The following is a 21,256-nucleotide window of genomic DNA, read 5'->3' as shown; positions in this document are numbered from 1 at the left end:
ATTGGTGTGCAAATATCTTTTTGGATATGGGTTTTCAAGTCTTAGGGGTAAATACCCAGTAGAGGTACAACTCAATAACAACAAAAAAACAAATGATCCATTCAAAAAATAGGCAGAAGATCTGAACAGATACTTCTCCCTAGAGGATATACAAATAGCCAAGAAATATTTGAAAAAATGCTCGACATCTCTAGCTATTAGGGAAATGAAAATCAAAACCACACCTGTTAGAATAGCTACAATCAACAGGACAAGGAATAACAAATGTTGGAGAGGATGTGGAGAAAAAAGAACCCTCATACACTGGTATGACCGCAAATTGGTAAAGCCACTATGGAAAACAGAATGGAGGTTCCTCAAAAAAATAAAAAAAATAAATCACTATTTTTTAAAATGTCTCCATATTTGAAAATGTTCTCATTTAAAATATACCCTTGCTAGAGATTCAACTGCCAGCAATATCACATGATCGAAATTAATCCTCTGGTTGCTAAAAAATCAGGAAGGATATAAAGTCAGCTCTTGGCTAGATATCAGGCAGCAAAAAAAGTCAAGGACTGAGTTTGTCTCTGCAAAACGAGTTGGAAAGCTCAGTATGACAGATATAAAGGCTTTGGGAAATGAGAGAGTGTTTATCATCTATGAAAAAGGAGATGGAAGTAGACAGAGCCCTACTCTTTCACTTTTGCTAAGATATTCCCCCATTTTCATTTTTGCTGGAAACTTTGATGAAACCCCTGTTTTCAAGGCTCATTTTCAGGAGTACAACTGGCCAAATCATTTTATGTATTAATATAAATGAAAGTGAAGCTACTGTGTTAAAGCATATGTACCAGGATGACAGACTGTTAAAGTTACCACTTTCCCTTTTGCATCTCTAAAATCCATTTATACATTTGATCTGGGTTTCCTGATAAGACAAAGAACACACATAGGTGACTATGTTTCTTTTTCCTAGTTTCTTTTTTTTTTCTTTTTAATTCTTTGTCCTCTGGAAATTTTGTATGGGAATATTTGTGTAGGTAGATCCATGTTGCCTCCTCTGAAAAAATTAGGAATTCATTTTAGGACCAGATGACAACAGAATTCCTGACTCAGCTGCTGTTCTGAACAGCCTATGACAATAGGGCAAAGTCTCTGAAGAACTCCACTTAATAGCTAACATGATATCTTTAGGAATTTTTTGTGGGGGAGGGTGTGGTCTAATTGGTTTTCTTTCTTCAGAGAATTTTTACTTCTGTTTTTTTATGTTCTTATTCTTCTGGGGTAGACTTTGATATATTTTGAAGGTGACAATTGGGAAAAAGGGGTGGAGGTAACATTTCAGTCACATAAACAATTCAAAACAGAATAGTCATCATCATTTCTAAAGTGTCCTCTTGGCTACTCTAAAATAATTGCAGAATTTCCATCAGGCTGCTCCTCTTGTAAGTTAAGTCTTCTATTCTTGTTCTCCTACCATCTTTCTTATGTTCTCTTTTAGTAGCAAAACAAGTTTTTCCACTGTCTAACAGAGGAATTGGGGCTCCTGTTGATGTCACATAGTCATTAAAGAAAATTTCCCAAATAAAGAAAGTTATCTCTCTAAGAAGTTTTTCTATTTGGGGGCATTTACTTTTATTTCAGTTCTTCACTTTTAAAAATAAGTTTCATGAAAATCCTTATATATAAATCTTGGCCTGTCTTTATCCATTTCCTTAGAATTTAATTAGTGAAAATGGAATTAATGGATTCAAGTGCATGCATATTTTTCAACACTGCTTAATTGCTAACTAGAATATTTTACATCTTCAAAAGAAATGTTTGTTGTCATAGCATCCTCTGAAGCATGATATATTAATCTGAAGCCGTAACATATCTAGAAAAATACAGTTAAATAGGATGTACAAAGAGTCTCTACACATAAAAACACTGAGAAAATAAACTGAAAAAAAAAAAAGATCAATAGACATCATTCTATAAAACTGTAAATCCTTCCAAAAATATTAAATGTTGAGAAATGAGAGCAGGAAAAGGAATCTTCCTTGCACTCAGATAGTCAGCTTGAGTTCTTACTCAGATTCTTAAATCCCTTCCAACTGCTTTCTAGTTGTTTCCATCCAAAGAGAATTTTTCAGAACTAGACAATATTAAAACACTGTATATGTGTGTGAGGATTCAAGATAAAGTCACACCTACAGTAAAGTCACAGGTACCTGCTTTTGTGGTGGCCTCTTTCCATATAATAAACATTCCTATGCTTGAACCTATTTTCCCTCTCTGTCCCTTTCACCTATAACCAACTAGGTTAACAGCCATTCTTGTTCATGTGGATATTCAGGTAAGTGATTGAGATGATATAATTTAAATTGAAAGGTAAAACCCGACTTCAGAATAAGTTCCATTTACTGTAATTCCACAACTGACCTTATGCCAGGGATTTTATCATAGGTATACAAAGTAATATTGGATTGATTGGGGGCATTTTATTTCACAACTGCCCATTGATCAATGTGTGCATGAGTCTTCAGAAACAAACCTTAAGAGGCGAAAAATGATGAGTGAAAAATTTGGAGGCTGAAGCCAATCTTGATATCCAAATGGTAGTAAACACATTAAAAGACAACTTGGAGAAAATAAGTTGCAATTAACATGACATATGAAAGCAGTATACAAAAAACTTAGGTATAAGAAAAGCAAAAATCATAATCATTCCAATGTAAGAACAGCTAAAGAATATAAATTAAAAATAGCCAATTCACATGAAATAGTCCCTACTTTTGCACTGGAATAGAATTAAGTACAAACTTTTTAATCAGATGTTGAAAGCAACTGCACTGAACAAGAGAATATTGGACCTGAACAATATATACATATATTGGTGACAAATATATTAGAGAGAAAATTTGCGTTTTTTTCCTTAGCTACCATATAAGCTTCCTAGATTTGGTGCCACTTCAGGAGTGGAACTTCCAATCAAGATAGTGGTGCATTTAGATAATGGGATCCATATCAAAGTAAGTGCCATGTGCGTGTGTGGTAGGGATGTACAAAAAAATCATAACCTTTTACAATTATAATATCAAACCTCAGAAAATATCAATCTAGCAAGGGCTGGCAACAAGTCAGATTCCGATAGCCTAGGCAAACCATGTGCTGTCGGAGAAAATACTTAAAAGACTTACGATATACAGTCTGTCACAGAATTAAAATAATGTTTATGACATAGCAATAAACAGCCATATTCTAGGTATTGTGTAATGATTAAAGGAGGAGAAATATATTAATACATTCATAATATATCTTATAGAGACTTTCATAAATTAGAAATAATGCCTGCACTAGGGTGTTGTCATAATGATGGTATAACAACAACAAACCGAGATGCAGGCAAAGAGATGAGCAATCCATTAAGGTTATTGGCACATCTGTAATTTTTTCAATTAGTCAATCATTTAAAATCTAGTTTACCAAAAGAACTGTAGTTATTTCAATTAAATTTTAAAAATATATCTTCACATCAGAGGAAGGATGAGGACCATAAAATGATGGATTTGAAAATAAGAGTATTATTGTAATTCAGAAACTAAATTGATAGTTTTCAGTGCTTTTTGACATTCTTTGTACAAATTTAAATGTCAACAGCTAATCATGGATAAACTGCTATTAATTTTTCTGTTTAAAAACATCAAGTTCTGGCAGCAATTTCTATCTCTATGTGTACATTTATCAAATATAAAATATAGGATCTATCAAACAGTAATTTACCTAATTTATCAAGATAAATATTTAAGAATACCAATAATTTGGAAGTTATGAAACACTGCTAAAAATAAATATTTAATAGACTTAGGAAAGAGAATAACAATAAACAAGAAATTAACATGATAGAAGATGACAAAAAAACAAAAACATTTGTAATCCTTAAATTACACATAACCTAAACTACACAGGTATTGCCAATTTTACCTTCATCTAAAAGTAAAATGATCAGTACATATAATTCATTAAAATTTAGATTTTGTGTTATTATACTTTCCCCCCCTCTTTAATTCTCTCCCCCTACCCCCACTTCCACCCCTAACCTATGGATGTTGTCGTTTTCTACTTAAGAATGGGATCTCTGAAGGCGGGGCTTCTCCTCCCACATCTTGTGGTGTGCACCCTGGCGGGCGCACCCGAGATATGGTCCGTGGCTCCACCTGGGGTGTGGATCCAGGACCGTGGCTTCACCTGGGGTGTGAACCCAGGACCTTTTGCGTGTAAAGCAGATGTGCTAACAACTACACTATGAAGCCACCCCCATGTTATTATATTTTTAAAAGCAGCTACTGTCATTAAATAAAATATTTTTTAAATTTATTATCAGTTTCAAGTATACAATACATTGTTTAGACATTTATATAGTTTATAAAATGATTCCCCTAATTGCTCTTTCTCTCCTCCAGCTCTCCACCTAGCCATTACATTAATGTTATTTCTTAAAGAATATGATAAAACTTTTAATGAAACAGCCAAGTTATACCATTTATTTAAAAGTTGCATGTCCAATCTAGACATTACTCACTTGGATAGTTATTTATTTATATGCAGAATAAGTTTTAATCTTTAAGTACACCATAACTAATTAAAAGTAACTTAGAAATTGAGGTTTCTGCAAGTCATTCATTTGAATTCTTATTATTTTCATATATTCATGATGATGGATCCTGATAAAAGTGAGATTCATTTTCATTTCCCAAGTGTAACCAAGCTTTTTGTTTGCAAAATTTTCTATTATTTCCCTTGTTTTTATCTTTGCTATATTGCTAGTATCTACTAGGTATATCTCTTCTATTTCATAACACTGTACTAAGGTCAGGGTAGGCTGAAGTGGATGAACAAATCTTACTTCATTTCTAGCAGTAACATAAAGTTTGGGCTGATATATTAAATGAATATTTATTCTCAGTGTCTCTATATATCGATTCACAGATCCTTGAGAATAGTATTTTTATCTTTTCATCTTTGCAAGCAATAGTTCATATATATGGAACAGCTAAATCCATATTACTTTGATATACAAATTAATGTTTTAATTATTCACTGACATATAAATAGTCTCATTAAGTTAAATCTTAAGCTCTCAGAAATTCCCGGCCATGGCCTGTTTTTGTATTTCCTGTGCCCAGCACAGTGAAAAGGCATAAGTATTAACATATTTCATTTAAAAATTGAGTGAATATTCACTTATTGTTGAAATAGTTTGAGAATTCTAGGAAAATATATATATGAATAAATCATATAAATTAAGAATTGCAGTGTTTATATCTAAGTAATAAAAATAAAAATAAAAATGAATAAACAAAAAGCCTAAAAGTAACTATATCTACACTACAATAAAAGAAAGTATGAGGACTTTATAATAGAAACAGGATAACAATTTAATCTGACTTTAAGGCCTGGGTAACATTTTTAGGGGAAAAGAAATGTCACTTATCTTTAACAAGCATATTAACCTTTAAAAATATTCTTAAATTTTAATTCTGCTTTACTGGATAATAGGGCTCTTGACAAATCTAAAACATGATGCATATATATATAGATTTCTGGTCATGAACTAGTGAGTGTTATAAAGGCTCTCACACATGTAATTTTTATTAAACAAATTACCAAACTATTATTTTTAATAACCTGGCTGAACTATGGCTTTTCTAATCTATAGAAAATGATATTATACTATAATAATGAAGTTATTAACTTTACTTATACTATATTATACTATAACACTATAGGACAGTAAGTTACTGTACAATAGATATCCTTTTGCCCTCATTTGGTGTCATGAAAATAATACAATTGAACATGTTTACTTATTTAAAACCATGCTAAGCAATATGCTATACTAATAATTCTGAAATTTTGTGTTTCTTTTTCAAAAAACAATGAGATCTTTTTCTGACGGCCCCCTCATTAAATTGAGCATATAAAATAGCCAAGATAGCATTGAACTTTCCTCATTAAATGTTCTACTATTCTAAAGTTTTTCTGGCTATTATACTCTTTGTTATTTTGTTTTTTGTTTGTTTGTTTGTTTAGGAATTACACTAACTGTTAACAAGTGGACAAAAATATAGATTTAATTTTAGAAACTGACATAACTCATGATTTTGTGCAACGCTATCTACTAGTTTTCTCAGCTAGTTCCTATCACAATTAATGACAACTACTAATTATTTTCACTCACACTCACAAAATAAATATTATCTGAGTATATTTTAAATCCAAGGGGAAAGTGGAAGGAAATTTTTGGTATTTTGTTTTTAAAAAGTTTTAGTTAAGATTGTTTGTCATCAATGAATACTTCTATACCTGCAGAGATTAAAGGATCTAACCAAGAGTATTGTTAGATATATATAACAAGAAAGACTCCTTTACCAAATAGACTAATTTTTAAAATAGTTCCATAATACAGCTTTTTTCTTATTCTATTTTTCTTTTCATTTTGGTATGCTTATCTACTTAGCTACTGCAATATATTTAAAAATAAATTTCAGTTGTCTGAGATAATTTTTGAAATAACATTTATTGGACTCTCCAAAGTTTAATTCGCCAATTATACACTTAATTTCTATTATCTTTAGTAATATTAACATATTATCTTATAGCAATATGAGGGACAAATTTCTGCCTTTTAAAGTAAAAATTAAGGTGATATTAAGATATAACTCAACTCAAATTTGGGGGCAATTATTTCAAACAATTTTAGATAATTCTTACTTGGAATACATACTAATGTAAGGCCTTTTTACTTCCTAGTATACAAAATACTTCTCTTTATTGACCATCTTCAAAGATACCTATTATAATCATCAAAGGTAGGCAAATTTCCATATATCGATTTTTTAAATTGTAATTGCCTTTCCTTATTCTTGATATTACACTATGCACTAGCTAAGAACATGTTTTTCTTTGCAATACTCATGTACCACAAAATAAAAGTATCATAATACAGTACAATCAGCTTTAATTAATAATTACTATTATTAGTGAATTAACATAATAAATTATGTATATAAATATCTACATATAGTGCTTGCTTTTTTTTAATCTGTTCCAGATATCTACAAAGATACCCACAAAGTGGGTACTTTTACCTACAAAGATAAAAGTGCAAAATAATTATTTCTACCTCCTGAATATCAAAGTTCTAAGGTGATGTTATCTTTCATTATCAAAAAATATTACTTTTACACCTGAAGTTATGAAATGAAATAGGAGGAAGAGCAATGAGTTTTCAATTACATCCACCAAGTATGGGTCATCAAGCAGGCCAACAGCCAGAAAATTCAACAGTATCTTAGGAAAGTAGCTGATTCCATTTTTCAGGACACGTACAAAAAACACACACTTTCATCCCAATTTTCACTCCAAAGCTCAACTAAAAGGTATGCTTGCTGTTATTTGAAACTGGAAACTTGCACTTTCAACATCAATTACTGTTTTAAATAATTAACCCACCTTAAACAAGCAAACCAAAATAAGCCAGTCTAATAAACCAGTGAGCTTTAAGCTCACACTGCATGTTAGTCCATGGAATGCCATTACATATGTGAAATATTTATTTTTTACTCATGAATATTTTTTATTCATGTTTTCTGTTTCATATAATTAGAACATATACTCACAAAACTAACATTAGAAAATTCAATTTTACAAATAAAGAATGTAAAATATTGGTAGTATTTCTTACTCCTCTCCCATGTACTCTCATTTACTATAAAATTCCTCATCTTCTAAAATCAAGTAATTAAAAAGTAAATACCAATCACTCACAGATATATAACAACAACAGAGTAGACTGATCGTCTAAATAACAGACTATATGATAATCATCATTGTAGCCTAAGAATGTAGCAAATATCTGACACAGGAAGATGCTTATTATATAATTGTTGAGGGACTTAATTTAACTTCAAGATAAAATATAATGAAATAATAGATAACACTTTCAAATAAATGAATATATATTTTATGAGTTGATTATCAGTACTGTTATATATTATCATATTTAACAAATGTTTTTAAAGTTTTTCTCATTAATTTTGCATCTAATTTTAAGAAAACAAAGTTTTCTTGCCAGATCTGGAGACTGGAATCTCTTCTCTAGATCATATATTCTGGGAGGAGAGGTTCTCCTTGAACCCTTACATATGATAAATACAAAGAGTAGGCCTTCAATAAATATCCATTAAAAGAATGAATGATTTCATTCAGTTTTAGAAGATTATTGGAAACTGAAATTGTATATCCCAAAAGAAGTCATAATGTTTACTGAAGGGAATAACCAAAAAAATAGTATTTTCCAGAACATTCTAAGTAAAAGTAAATTCAATAAATCCTATAAGATTTACTATATTTGAATGTATATTTAAGAATATTTGAAAATGTATAAAAGAAGCATCTCTAGAGAATTAATTTTCTAAATATACACTAAGTATATAGGACTGTTGTTTAAATTAGGACTTTTATGTTTCTACATATTTAACAATTTCAATCATATAAAATTACTAAAAGGCAACTCAAAGTTAAGAATAATTAACTGGTCAGGAAAATTTTAATTACACGCAATTTACTGTTGTTTAGTGGAAAACCTAACGATTTCTTCCTTCGCCCTTGCCACACAAAATATCATATATGCTAAAATTCAATTTTATGGGTTGCTTACCAGCTTTCTGAACTGTCATTTCTTTTCATTTAAACAAATGCAGAGAGAAAAGACTAAGAAAATATGTGAAAATACACCTATTTTATATCTCGTATCACCTAAATTTTCCTTTTCAATAACAGCAATCTGACCATAACAGGGATGAATAAAACGAGTGCCAAACTTCCTAGTCTTTGCTGGCTAAAAACTAGACTCTTTTGGATTTACTACATTGCTTCGTGAGGATGTTCTCACCCACTGTGCCATTATCCACTCTGAAATGGAAAGTATGTCAAAAATGCATTAATAAATTGCATTTGTTGATCCAATATGTGTACATTATGTATAAAAGTTTGAAATAGCAAACCTGTACTATGAAGACATTTTAAATCATAGTTTGAGCTGACTAAAGTGCAAAATGGGCAACTTACCCCAACCCTACACTCTTATTACTAATAATTATATAGCAAGGTCATTGTTATGGGGAGTAATGGAAAATTTGGGAGGACCATTGGAAAAATATTACTTAAATATTGAATATCTACATTTGTTTCTCTGTAAGAATAAGATGGTCCTTAAAGTCCACCTCTAAAATATATCTCAAATCACTAGCTTTAATGTTCTTAAAATGAAACTTGGTTAAAATTTCTCAGTAGCTTCCTATTTTACCTACAATAATATTAAAACATAACTCTACTATGGCTCTTTTTGTTCTCTGTGGGATCTGGTTCCTATCTTTCATACCTCACGTTGCAGCTGTGCTACTCTCTTCCTTGCTCAGTAAGCTCCAATCACACTGGATTCAGTTCTTCAAATTGGTCAAGTTAATTTCCCTTCAAAGTCACTGCGAGGCAGTTCCCTACCAAGAATTCACTTCTTCCTATTCTGTACAATTCACTCTTTCTCTTCCCTGAGAATGTCTTAAATGGCACTTCCTCAGATAGGCTTTTCCATCTCATTTAAAATAGTAGGTCCCTCCTCTTACTATCTTGATGTCTTTATTGTTTCCTCTATAAAATTTGTAAAAACTTTTAACATTTTATTTACCTACCTTTTTTTGTCAGTATCCTCTACTAGAAATAATTTTTATGAGGGCATACACAATGTCTGCCTTACATCTTTTTTCTCTATCATCTAAATATTAAATTCTAAAAAAATAATATTTAATAAGGCCAAATCAGAAGTAATATAATTTCCATTCTTTAAAAAAATGTCAGTCTAATGAAACTGCAAGTTTATCAGAATGCTGTAGATGCAGTATATCAAATGATGTTGCACACCTTAAATAACTTTTATTTAAAAAGAATACTGTAGTTGTATAAACAATTTAATCCTGTGTAAATTTAGTTTGATTACATGACTGACAGTGTACATCAGACAGTCCATACTTTTCGATTACTTAACTATATATATTGATCTCTACCATATTTATAATCTCAAGAAATACTGAGTCAAGAACACAATGAAGAAACTTCTATTGCTGTAAGGGTCTGATTGACAGTGTAAAATAGGATCTATTCTTTCACCATTTGGGACAAACAGTATGTGTACATTATGTCAGAAGTCAGAAGTACTCATGTGTATGAAGAGAAAGAAAGAGTGTGAAATATGGTGATAGGTAAAGTGAACTGGTAGAAGGAAATACAAGAAATCTATAATGTTTTTTGTACTTAAGTAGTTCATATCGGCAACAATTAGGGAAAAAAACAAAAAGATTTCTACTCTAATATTTTTTTAATATTTAATTTTGTAACAAAAAGCAACAAATTCTTACAGAAAAGTTTGAAAATATAAAAAAGTAAAAAGATGTAATTTAACCATTAATTTTGTCTTACGTCATTAGATATATATTTTACCTCTTAGGAAAATCCAAATAAAAATGCTTTATTCATGTTAGTTCTAGTTTGAAGAAGATTCTTAAAGAACATTGTATAATTTTTGTGTAATAAAAAGTTTTTACATGTAGTCTTATCCCAAACCAAGAGCAAACACTTAAATGATCAATGCATATCAATAACATTTTATCTTTCTACTTCAATTAGTAACCATAACAACTAATTGCACAATGACATATCAATCTGCAAATGTATAATAAAATTACATTCTAGGCTGTTTTTATACTTACTAGTAACAAGAAGCTATATGATTACAATCTCCTGTACCTTTAAAACTATGAATAGCTTATCCCTGAAAATGAATTTTATCTAAGTGAAAAGTCTCTTAGAAATAATCTTTGTAAATCATTCCATTTTCTTTATTTAACAAATTTTTAAAATATTTTCAGTAAAGGTAACTCTTGAACTTTCTAAAAAAAATTCAATTCCTCCCTTTCTATCAATGTAAGAATATTCAGTTTTACAGTTTGTGAACAATATTTATGGCAGTTCAACTAATTTTAGGCTATGAATTGTATTAAGCAAATATTTTTCTGCTCTGATATATTCACTTGTGTTTAAATACAACTTGGTGGATTTTATACTCAATTCATCCTAATTAATAAATTCAATGTAACTAACAAGTCAAACTACTGTTTCGCTTATTTATTTCATTTGTCACTAAATTCCCTGAGAAAAAAGAACAAAGATCAATTTATACAATCTTAGCAGGAAAATGAGCTCACCAGATTCCTGTATCCAAACTACATTTTGATTTAACGAATTATCTGAGTATCTCATTGATGACTTTTGAAAACATGAGCCACACCCTAAGAGATGCATCAACTCTTTTAGGCTGTACAATTCTATTTGCTAAAGCAGAGCTATCTTCTATTAAGTGGACCCCTGGTGGTTACTAACCACTATAATTGATATACATGCTTGTTTACATATGAAACAATATTGTTTTATATTCACCTGTGTCAGTACAGAGATAAAAGTCTATATATATTAAGAAGGCGAAATCTGTTATTTTTAAATAAAAATTACCAACACTTAATAAACATTGTGGTCTTAAATAGAGGAAAAATTAATGGATAAAAAGAAATATGAACACAAATCGTGTTTTCACTTATTAAACAGATGAAATGATCTGGGAAGCAATTTTAATTTCTGGTTAAGTCAAGGAGGTTGTGTAATAGGAAGAGTCAAATTGATTTATTTTGTCTTTATAGGGCACAGCTTCACAGCCAGTTAAAAGACAAGAGAAAAGATTGCTTCTTATAGTTAAGTTATTCTTAGTACCACGTTAAGCACCATGTTAAAAATGAGGTAGCTCACTTTTTTGTCATTATCATTATTTCACCCAGCTTAAGTATGAAAAACTTGGCTGGGGAAAGAGGTGAAGCCATTCATTTCAACTCTACAGGATTTTACATAATTTGGTAAAAATAAATACATAACATTAAAATTTTTTGCTTTGTAAATATCCTCAAACAGAAGGCAAGTAATATAAAAATAAAATTTAACCCTCCATTAAATAATAAATTTAAAAAATAAAACATGAATTCCATTAGCTTTTAAGATGAAAGTTACTAGAAAATGAACACTATTTCCTTGAACTTAAATATTAATCATGTTACTGATATTTATTGTGTATTAGAAATCTAATTTATATTTTACATCAATCTTTCTATATTATATACATACTATAATTCAATATTGCCCCATGTTCTCAATGTTTAAAAATTGGTAAGATATATTTTATGTTTTCTATTTACGAAACTACAAATTAAAATATCTCCAAAATGTTCATTAAAATAACATTTTGAAGTTTGAGATTTTATTAACCATTAGTATAATTTCAGTATTTGAAAGTTATCCCAAAGTATTAAAAGGAATAATTTCTAATCACTATGATTAAGGCTATAAAAAGTATTTTATAAGCAATCACTTGTGTGTGATGAAAAAAATCTGAGCACAATTTATAATTGTCTTTTAAAGAACTCATCTAAATTTTACGCAACTTAGCCTTCAGGGACTATTTTATCTAAGTGCAATCTTATACATAGCCAGTGTTTTTAGTTTATTAATTCAAATTCAGAATTTTAGTAGACTGTTTTTAATGATCCTATTTAACTGATGGATAAACTGAGTAATACTTATTCACTAACATTATGTTAAGCTAATTGGTAAAACAACCATAAACTTTATATATATATAATATATATAATATATACACATATATATGTATTACATATTATATATAATATATATAAATGTGTATATATAATATATATTATATATAATATTTGGGGTAAAAATGCCTTTTAAAAGTATGGGAAGGTCATCAAAATAAATAAAAATTAATGCAACAACTTAAAGCTAACTCTTCTAGGCCCTTAAATTTAATATGAATATCTGAAAGCTCATACTTTAACACTTGACAGACTTTAGTAGAATAGCACTTTAGTCATTTGTAGATTCAAATATGTGTTTTATTTCTTTTAGTATCCTCAGGGCTTTGAGTGTCTCATAGGAACTTGACGATTAAATAAATGTTAATTGATGAAAATTATTGCATGAAAATAACAAATACTTCTAGTAAACTTGATTTTGAAAATATACACTTCTTTAGCAGCCCAGATACTAACAAAAAGTACAAATGTCTGACTTTCTGAATGTTAAAATTTGTTTTTCCCTCCTTACAATATAAAAAGACCAAGTAAATATATGTTACTTTTAACAATCCTCTATTTTCACAGAGGTATATTAAGAAAACTACACCTTAGATATTTAATGCCAATAATCCTTAAAAACAAGTGAGGGATGTGTGTGAATATACACACCACCCTAGGACATAGAAGAGTATAGCACTATAGGGGGCACTTATTTAATACATCCTCAAAGGCATCACAGTTATGTACGATTTCAAAATTTACATATGCATTTGTGATTGCAATCTGGCAGGTTAAAAAAAAACAGAAATTACTAGAAAGACATGGCAAAAAATACTAACTGTATAAATGTGAACAATTAAATATTGGTTCTGAATAATTATGTTTCTAAATAAAATTAAATGACCATATATGTTTATGAAAAAAAAGAAGGCTGTATTTTAACTTGCCTTATCCTTTAATCTTCTCACCCTCACAGAAGTGTCATCTGACCTCCATTTTTATATCTGCAAATTATTTCGAGGCTTTATATGTTAAACAGTAACTAAAACTGAAGTTTTATATTTCAAGTCTCTGGAAAAGTGTGACATAACAGGTGACATATTGTGGTCATCACATTGCCAATGAGAGCATCCTGCTAGGTACATGCTGGAAAACTTTTACTGTTGTTCGAAGCTTAGTCTAAGAGGATTTAGAAGATGCAGGTAATATTTTTTAATAGATTTCTGAATAATCGTAGCAGAAATCCACTGAGATATGTCTTATAAAGATTGCTTGAAAAAAAGGAAAGAAAGTGTTAAAAAAAATTCTAAGGGCTTTCCATTCGGTAAACCTGACTTTCACTTTTCCCACACAATTTACCTTCATTTTACCACTTTACCTACCGAAACAGTCTTCAAACAAAATATCTGCGAGAGATTTGACTTTACGAAAAGAATATTCACAACTTGGACATTCACACTTAACGCTTATCTCCCTCCAGCCCCATTGAGCCCACAAGGAGTGAAACCACAAGTATAGATCTGTGGGCATCTGGTCTAGGAATAATTTCTAACAGGGCTGCATTCGGTCTGGATGGGGCAAGGGGGCTACGGCTGGGCGAGGACTGCAGTTACTGGAGGCAAAGGCTGATATTGATCACAGGGTAGAGAGGGAGCGATCCGCTTTCCTGAAGGCGTGTGGGAGATCCTACACGTTACCAAGCTAGGAGCGACCGCTGAGAGCCAGAAGTCTCCATTACGCCTGTGACAGGGGGACTGGTCTCCTGTGGAGAGAGCACAGCCGGTAGCGGTCCTCCCGCCACCAGTGGTGGGACCCAACTGCTCACGCATCCCCTTAAAGGCATCTGGAAGCAATAGGGACCGCAGGTCGTGAGATCTCCGGTCCTGGGCAATGTGGGCATGGTGCTCTGGTGAGGAAACATCCTGGACCCCTCGTGGGGCGAAGCCTAGGGAAGCCTACCCCGGGATGAAGTTACCTACTTGCAGGAGGCGACCAATGCACCGGTCCTCAGAGAACCGATCCTCAAAGCACCCGCCTCCTCCCGCCTTCTCCCGCTTCTCCGCCCAGTCTCTTACCTTGGTTGTTGGAGACGTGACTGCAGTAGCCCGGCCAAGCTGTCAGTAAAGGCAAGAAGAAACCAAATTGCAAAAGAAATTCCCGGACTTCGCAGCCCCCCATGGCTCGCCCCAGCTCTCCACTCCTTAAAGAGAAGTGGCAACAGCGCAGCCAGGTGTTCTGTGTAGGGTAGCTGGACCCGGTCCACGTCTTCTTCCTCCTCCTCTTCCTCCTCCACCCGGCCCGCAGGGGGTGTCCCGGGGCGCCCCCCGCGCGAGGCCCCGAGGGCACGGCACGAAGGTCCAGGCTGCCCAGGTGCAGGCGCGGCTGCTTGGGAGGAGGACGCTGCCTGCGGCGCCAGGGAGCTCCTGGCGGCTGTAGGAGAGCGGAATTGCATCCACCACCGTGTCTCGCTCGCGCGAGGACTATTCACTTGGGCCTGGGAGAGCGCGCGCGCAGGAGCGAGCTCGGGCTGTGGTTTGGGGGAGGGGGCAGGGGAGAGCGCCTCACGGCAGGAGTGGGGGAGGAACGACCAGGTGCGGCGGCCCTAGTGCCTCTTTAGACTGAAATGGGCACTTGCAGAGCCAAAAGCAGGGGAGGGCGGCTGCTGTGAGGCGGCGCGGGGGCCGCAGGAACTTTCCTCCGGCCTGTGCTGGTAGAGCCGAGCGAATGACGCGCCTCTGCGAGGGCCGCGACCGGTCCAAGCTAGGTGTCGAACTGCGTCTTTAGCCCCTCGCCCGTGTGGCGACGGCAGCAGCCCTCACCCTGACACTTCCAACTCGGCAGCGTCTGCGCTGCGCCACGGCCTTGGCACCTGCTTTCCCGGCTTCTCTGAGGCCGCACTTAGTCCCTCAAGCACTTTGCTTCTCATTTAGCCGCAGCAGCGCCGAGCGTTTTAGGTCTAGCCAGCTCCCCACACCGCCTTCCCCAGACCTCTCCGCAGCTCCGCCAGCTCCGCTGCTGGAGGGTCTCAGTAGTCTCTGTCCGGTGCGAGCTTGGTGGCGGCGGACCAGCCAGACCGCTCCTCAGCGCAAGTCGCCCAAACTTGACCACCAGGGCGAGCGCCTCAGCTTTGTGGCCGCTTCCGCTGCTTCGAGTCCTAGGAAAGCAAAGAGAGGGAGCCAGTGGCAGAGGAGAGTCACATCAGGCTGTATGTGAGCGGGCGCCCGGCGCCAGGTTTCACTGAGGTCTTCGGGTCGCGGTGCGGCGTTGGCTTCGCGGGGGAGGTCAAGAGCATTGTCTCCGCCGTGGGCTCTGGGGTTCCAGAGCGCCTGCGGCGTGGCGGCGTCGGACCATGCGTTCTAAGCAGTCCAAAGACTGAACGGCGCGTGGCCACCTCCAACGCAGCGCGAAGTGAGCGGCGGGATGACCGCTCTTGCGCGTGAGCCGCCCTCTCGCGGCGCCCACACCCTCTCCGCGTTCGCTGGGGTCGGTCGGAAGCTGTGGCACTTGCTACTTGGTGAGACCACGGGGCCCGGTGACAGGGCCGCAGAAGCACGAAGGTCTCGGCGTCAGTGGCCCTCACACTCTCGCCCCGCGGCCGAAACGGGCACAGAGGGCAGGGCCGGAGCCACGAGCGCTGCTGAGCTCCGCCAAGCCCAGCGCTCTCTGCCAGCCTGGTGGCGGCGGCTCGGATGCTGCCAGTTCGGCGCTAGAGGGGGTTAGTCGACAACAAAATGCCTCCACTGTTCGCAGGTGGAGACTCTGCTCCTCCGGCGAGGAACCGAAAAGGAAGGAGGAATGCTTTCGGGCTAACAACCATTGTGCGTTAAGGGCTCGCAGAAGAACCCGTATTGCCAGTGTGCGGAGTTCTGTAATACTTTACTCGCTGTTATTATCATCGTCATATTCATTCTTGAGGTGACTTAGGCTGTCACAGTCCAGTGAGGTTGAAAAGCCCATCTCGAAACTCATCAAAATGTTTTGGGGGAAAAAAAAAAAAGTATGGCAATGGTGAAAAATGAACCGAGAAGAGAAAGCAGTGGTATTATAAGGGGTATACGATATTTTCAAACTGAGCAGAGGGCATAGGAGACAAATGGCACAGTGGCAGGAGTCAGGAGAGTAGTAGATGAAGGAGCAAGGAAGGGTTCAGCGTTCTATGTAGAGAGAATTCTGGAAGAGAATTCTTCCAGAAGGATCCTCCCCTTCGACGCTATTCTTCCATGGATTTTTGTGTCCCATACTGTAGTTGAAGGGGTTTCAATTATTGCATTATAGTCAATTGGAGTCAAAGAGTGAAGGACAGGAAAAGATGCCCCACTTCTTATTCGGCTAAATGGAGAGAAATGTGAAATGCAAATGATTTTTAGAATGTGAACAAGGTTTCCTATTGGTGTATTTTCACTCTCATAGGAATTCAGATACTGGCTCTCTTTAAAGGTGTCCACGCCAATTTAAATACATGCAAATCATTTCTGACAAAATAACCAAGTGTGGAGTTTATATGTTACTTAAAAGAGTAAGATCTGATTTTGCTACTGATTTTACCATTTTTACTCATGCTGACATGGCATTTGCAAACTGAATTTACAATTTACAAACTAAACTTGAAAGGCCATATAATACAATATAAATCGTTATGTCTAAATAATGTTTTTAGAAGTGTTTAATGATTCATTGTACTGATTTTTTTTATTCAAACTGATCTCTTTTTATGTACTGTATTGTCAAAGAATATATTTCCATGACCTTTTTATAATTAAATTTGAATTTTTAAATGTTGAGTTACAGTAGTTTTATAGACTTCATTAACTCACTAAGAAAAATTGTGTCCAAAAAAGACACTCCTTATAAATGCTTAAAATATACTATATTCTGATAAACTAAAGAAATGTATACTATTATCTTAGAAATGTAAACCATGCTAATCTATTTCTAAACTTCTAGCTTTTAAATTAACTAGACTTGCAAGATTATTTTAAATGGAACACCAATTAAAAGAAGTTATTTCAAAAAAGTCCCAAGTAAAATATTTTAGTATCAAAGTTTTAAAGTGCGATACTTTGTTTGAGTATACCATTTTTGAGAATATAGTATAAATAGAACACCAAAAAACTTCTTTATAATTAAACTGGAAAGAAATTGTTCTAATAGAGGAAGGAAGGAGGGGAGAAAGGGCAAGAAGGATAAGAAAAACAGAAACAGAAAAGATAGAGTTCATTTCAGGGCCTTACACTTAGTTACAATATCTGAAGCATAAACTATTATTTACTTCAAAGTAACAGTAACAGCTTGATTAAAGTGGATTTCTATCCTCACCACTATCTACAATTCACAATTTTTTGTTTGTTTAAGTAAGTCATAGTCAAGTATGACATAATATATTACTTGCCTGGTCAGATAATTGATAATCATGTTCTAGTTTTGGCTTTTAAGAAAAAAATAATTACATGATTTTTCTCAATATTAAAATAAAACACACTTCATGTTTAGATATTGTTTACTGCATGTCTAAAAGATAATGTCCTCAAGTAAAAACTCAGTGAAAATGAGTTGAAATATAATTATCAAGATCTTTGACATATAAAGAGATTCTATGGGTTTGAGATGATTTTCAATTTTAAAACATGATTGTGAAAAAATTACCATAACCATTTGACTGTTCGTGTTATAGATTATACACACACACACACACACACACACACACACACACACACACAATGTGCACATGTGTATTCTAAAATATTTGTTAAGCTATTTTTACATGCTCAATTCTCTTCATTCAGAGAAGAGTTAATGTTAATCTGAGTAAAAGTAATGTTTTAAAAACTACCTTTTCTTTAAAATATTGTCATGGTTATATTATGTGAGCTAGAGGCAATTGCGCTTAACAGAAATGTACTTCCTTTTTGATTTTCTAGCAGTGTTGATATATTTGCTGACATGTGACAGTTTCAAAATTATAAACCACTCAATGAAGCAGATGTAATATTCATGTAGATTTATCTGCACTTGTCTGTTTAAATCATACCCATATTCAGAAAAGCATTCATGTCTCATTTTTAAGTACTGTATTGTTCACGGTTCTTTTGTATTCTCTCAGACCATTGTTCTTCATGATATATGTGGTCTGGATTCAAGTAAGAATGATTACATTTTTGTTAAATAGAATATATGACACTAAAAACTAATCTAAGCTTTCATTTATAGTAGAAATAATAGTATTTGCAAATACTATTTGCTTTTTAAATGATGAAAAGAGAGACTTAACCTGCAATTAACTCTTTTGAGGGAAAAAAAAGGATTATAATGTTTAATTCTCAGCATGTTTCAAGGCTTGAGAAAGTCTTAAGTATTTTATTCTGATAGAAGAGTAAATTAATCTATTTATAGCTGTAATTTGCATTTTCTAGGGTCAAGATAAGCAACACAAATAAAAAGATTGTTGATCCTCAAGTATGTCAAAACATCAGGTCTTAAAATATTTGTTTAGTAGTTTGAATAGATACAATTTCTAAGTCTTTTCGTTGATATAAAATTTAGAGACACTCAGCAAACAATATTATTGTTAAAATGTCATAAACTTTAAAATATAAATTATTAAAAGATTAAATTGTATGTTTTAGCATGTGGACTGCTAGACTTAAAAAAAATCCACAAAGTTAAATATAGTTAATTTTAATCCCTTTGCTTTAAGAAGATATGTAATCGGGGAAAACAAAACACATTATTTACTACAGAATTTTTTTCTTTGCTCTAAGGATGTATTAATATTTTTGTAAAAGAAGAAATTCAAAATAGTGCTGGGTATTTTACTTTATTGTCAGCATATCAAATCTTAAAAACCTCAGGAAAAAAATCAACTTGAGACTATGTAAAATGTACTATAGTTTGTTCTGCTGTGATACTGCATTTTCATCTTGTGTTGTATGGTATTTTATAGTAAAAGAAAAATAAATGTATATGTCATATACATATCATTTATATAAATTACATATATGGCTGAGTGTGTGTGTTTGTAATTCAATGAAAACATACTTTCTAGTACTTTTCTAACTCAGTAACCGTTTAGCAAGTGAGATTTCATGTGCATTTGTGCTGAGCAATATGGGCAAGGTACAGAAATTATTTGGATTTAGTTCCTAACCATCAGAAGTTTGTGTTATATTGAAGGGCACAGCCATAAGAATTATTGTGATACAAATCATTCTGTGTTATCCCCTAATGAAGTTCCAAATTATTATAATTATATAAGAGGAAAAGAATCATACTCTTTCCCTCTAAGGCAGGGATCTCTACAGTTACTACTTGTGCTTGAGTTAAATCTACCCTTAATATGGATTGCTTCATCCTCTGAAAGCTAGTACATGAACTTTTATTAACATGAAATACAATTCTAATGGTTATTATGCATAATGAGTAAATAATTCAACCAGATTTAACTAACTTGGATTTTTTAATGAAATTTACTTGATAGTCTGTGTGACATCAAGTATCCACAAAAATTAATTTTAGCTAAATTATATAGAGAATTTTTTAGATGATACAATTAGATTTATTTTAATTTCACTAGTAACGTATTATAATGTATTATTCAGTTTATCTTTCATGCTCCAGAATGTCCAACTGTGTTAAAACAACTTTGTTTTTATTCGATTATAATAAATATCATTAAAGAGCATATTCTAAAATTCAAACAAGGAACAACAGAGAGGTAAAACTACCTTTAAAAAACTGTTAAATATTGAAATATGTCTGATTACCTCCATCATAACAAATAAGATAACAGCATAATAGGAATGCTGCTATTAATTTCTATTCAAGTATCACATTAGTGTATCAAAAATAGACTTAGTATTTTTTTTTTCTTGTATTAAACCTGCATTAAAGACACTTTATGACCTGCTTCAGGAAAAGGCAAAGCTTAGTTTTGCAATAAAAAAATTTGGGTATGTCAAATAGTTAAACTTATTAACATTAAATATATTAATATTCATATTAATAACCTTTGTTAACTGAACATTTTAATTATTTTGATACAAATAATACAAAATGTTCTTTTACTACAATCAAATTGAAGATAGATTATAAGTGTCAGAGGAACAAAAGTGATTTTTTAATGAATCACTTAAGCTGAATTTTGTAGATAAAGTTCCTTTTATAAAAATGTTTTTAATATTTGTTTAGTTCAAAATTAGGAACCATGTTTGCATTTTGTAAGTTCTGGTTTTGTTTTTGGTGTGTATTAAACTTGATAAAAAAAATAAGAGAACAAATCCTGAGTGACATCTCATATTTCCAAGTGACCTATATCAATCCAAAATAAACTTAATATGCCTGATATTTACCTTTTATGTCAGGGGTTCTATATAATTTTAATCGCAATGTGATTCTTTACTATGGCTGTCAAAAAATTTTCATGGAATATAAACATTTCTCAATATCATATTATAATTATTATATGATTAAAAGTTCTGTATAACTCACTTATAACAATCATTTGACAATTAGCATAAGGCTCTTCATTTTCCTGACTTTGC

General features: G+C 33.4%; 1 protein-coding gene across 1 annotated transcript in view; it reads right to left on the bottom strand.

Moving 5' to 3' along the window:
- Positions 1 to 15,218, bottom strand: part of EPHA6 (EPH receptor A6) — a 790,812-nt gene extending 775,594 nt beyond the window's left edge. Inside the window, 2 exon segments of the mRNA XM_039879096.1 lie at positions 14,795 to 14,961; positions 14,963 to 15,218. Coding sequence (XP_039735030.1) covers positions 14,795 to 14,961; positions 14,963 to 15,171 — 376 coding nt within the window. The 5' untranslated portion in view covers positions 15,172 to 15,218.
- Between the last annotated feature and the right edge of the window lie 6,038 nt (positions 15,219 to 21,256).

This window comes from Pteropus medius, unplaced genomic scaffold, assembly GCF_902729225.1.
Source record: "Pteropus medius unplaced genomic scaffold, Ma_sr-lr_union100, whole genome shotgun sequence".
Taxonomy (NCBI): Eukaryota; Metazoa; Chordata; class Mammalia; order Chiroptera; family Pteropodidae; genus Pteropus; species Pteropus medius.
Note: the sequence above shows the minus strand (reverse complement) of the source record. Positions and strands in the feature narration are given on the sequence as shown.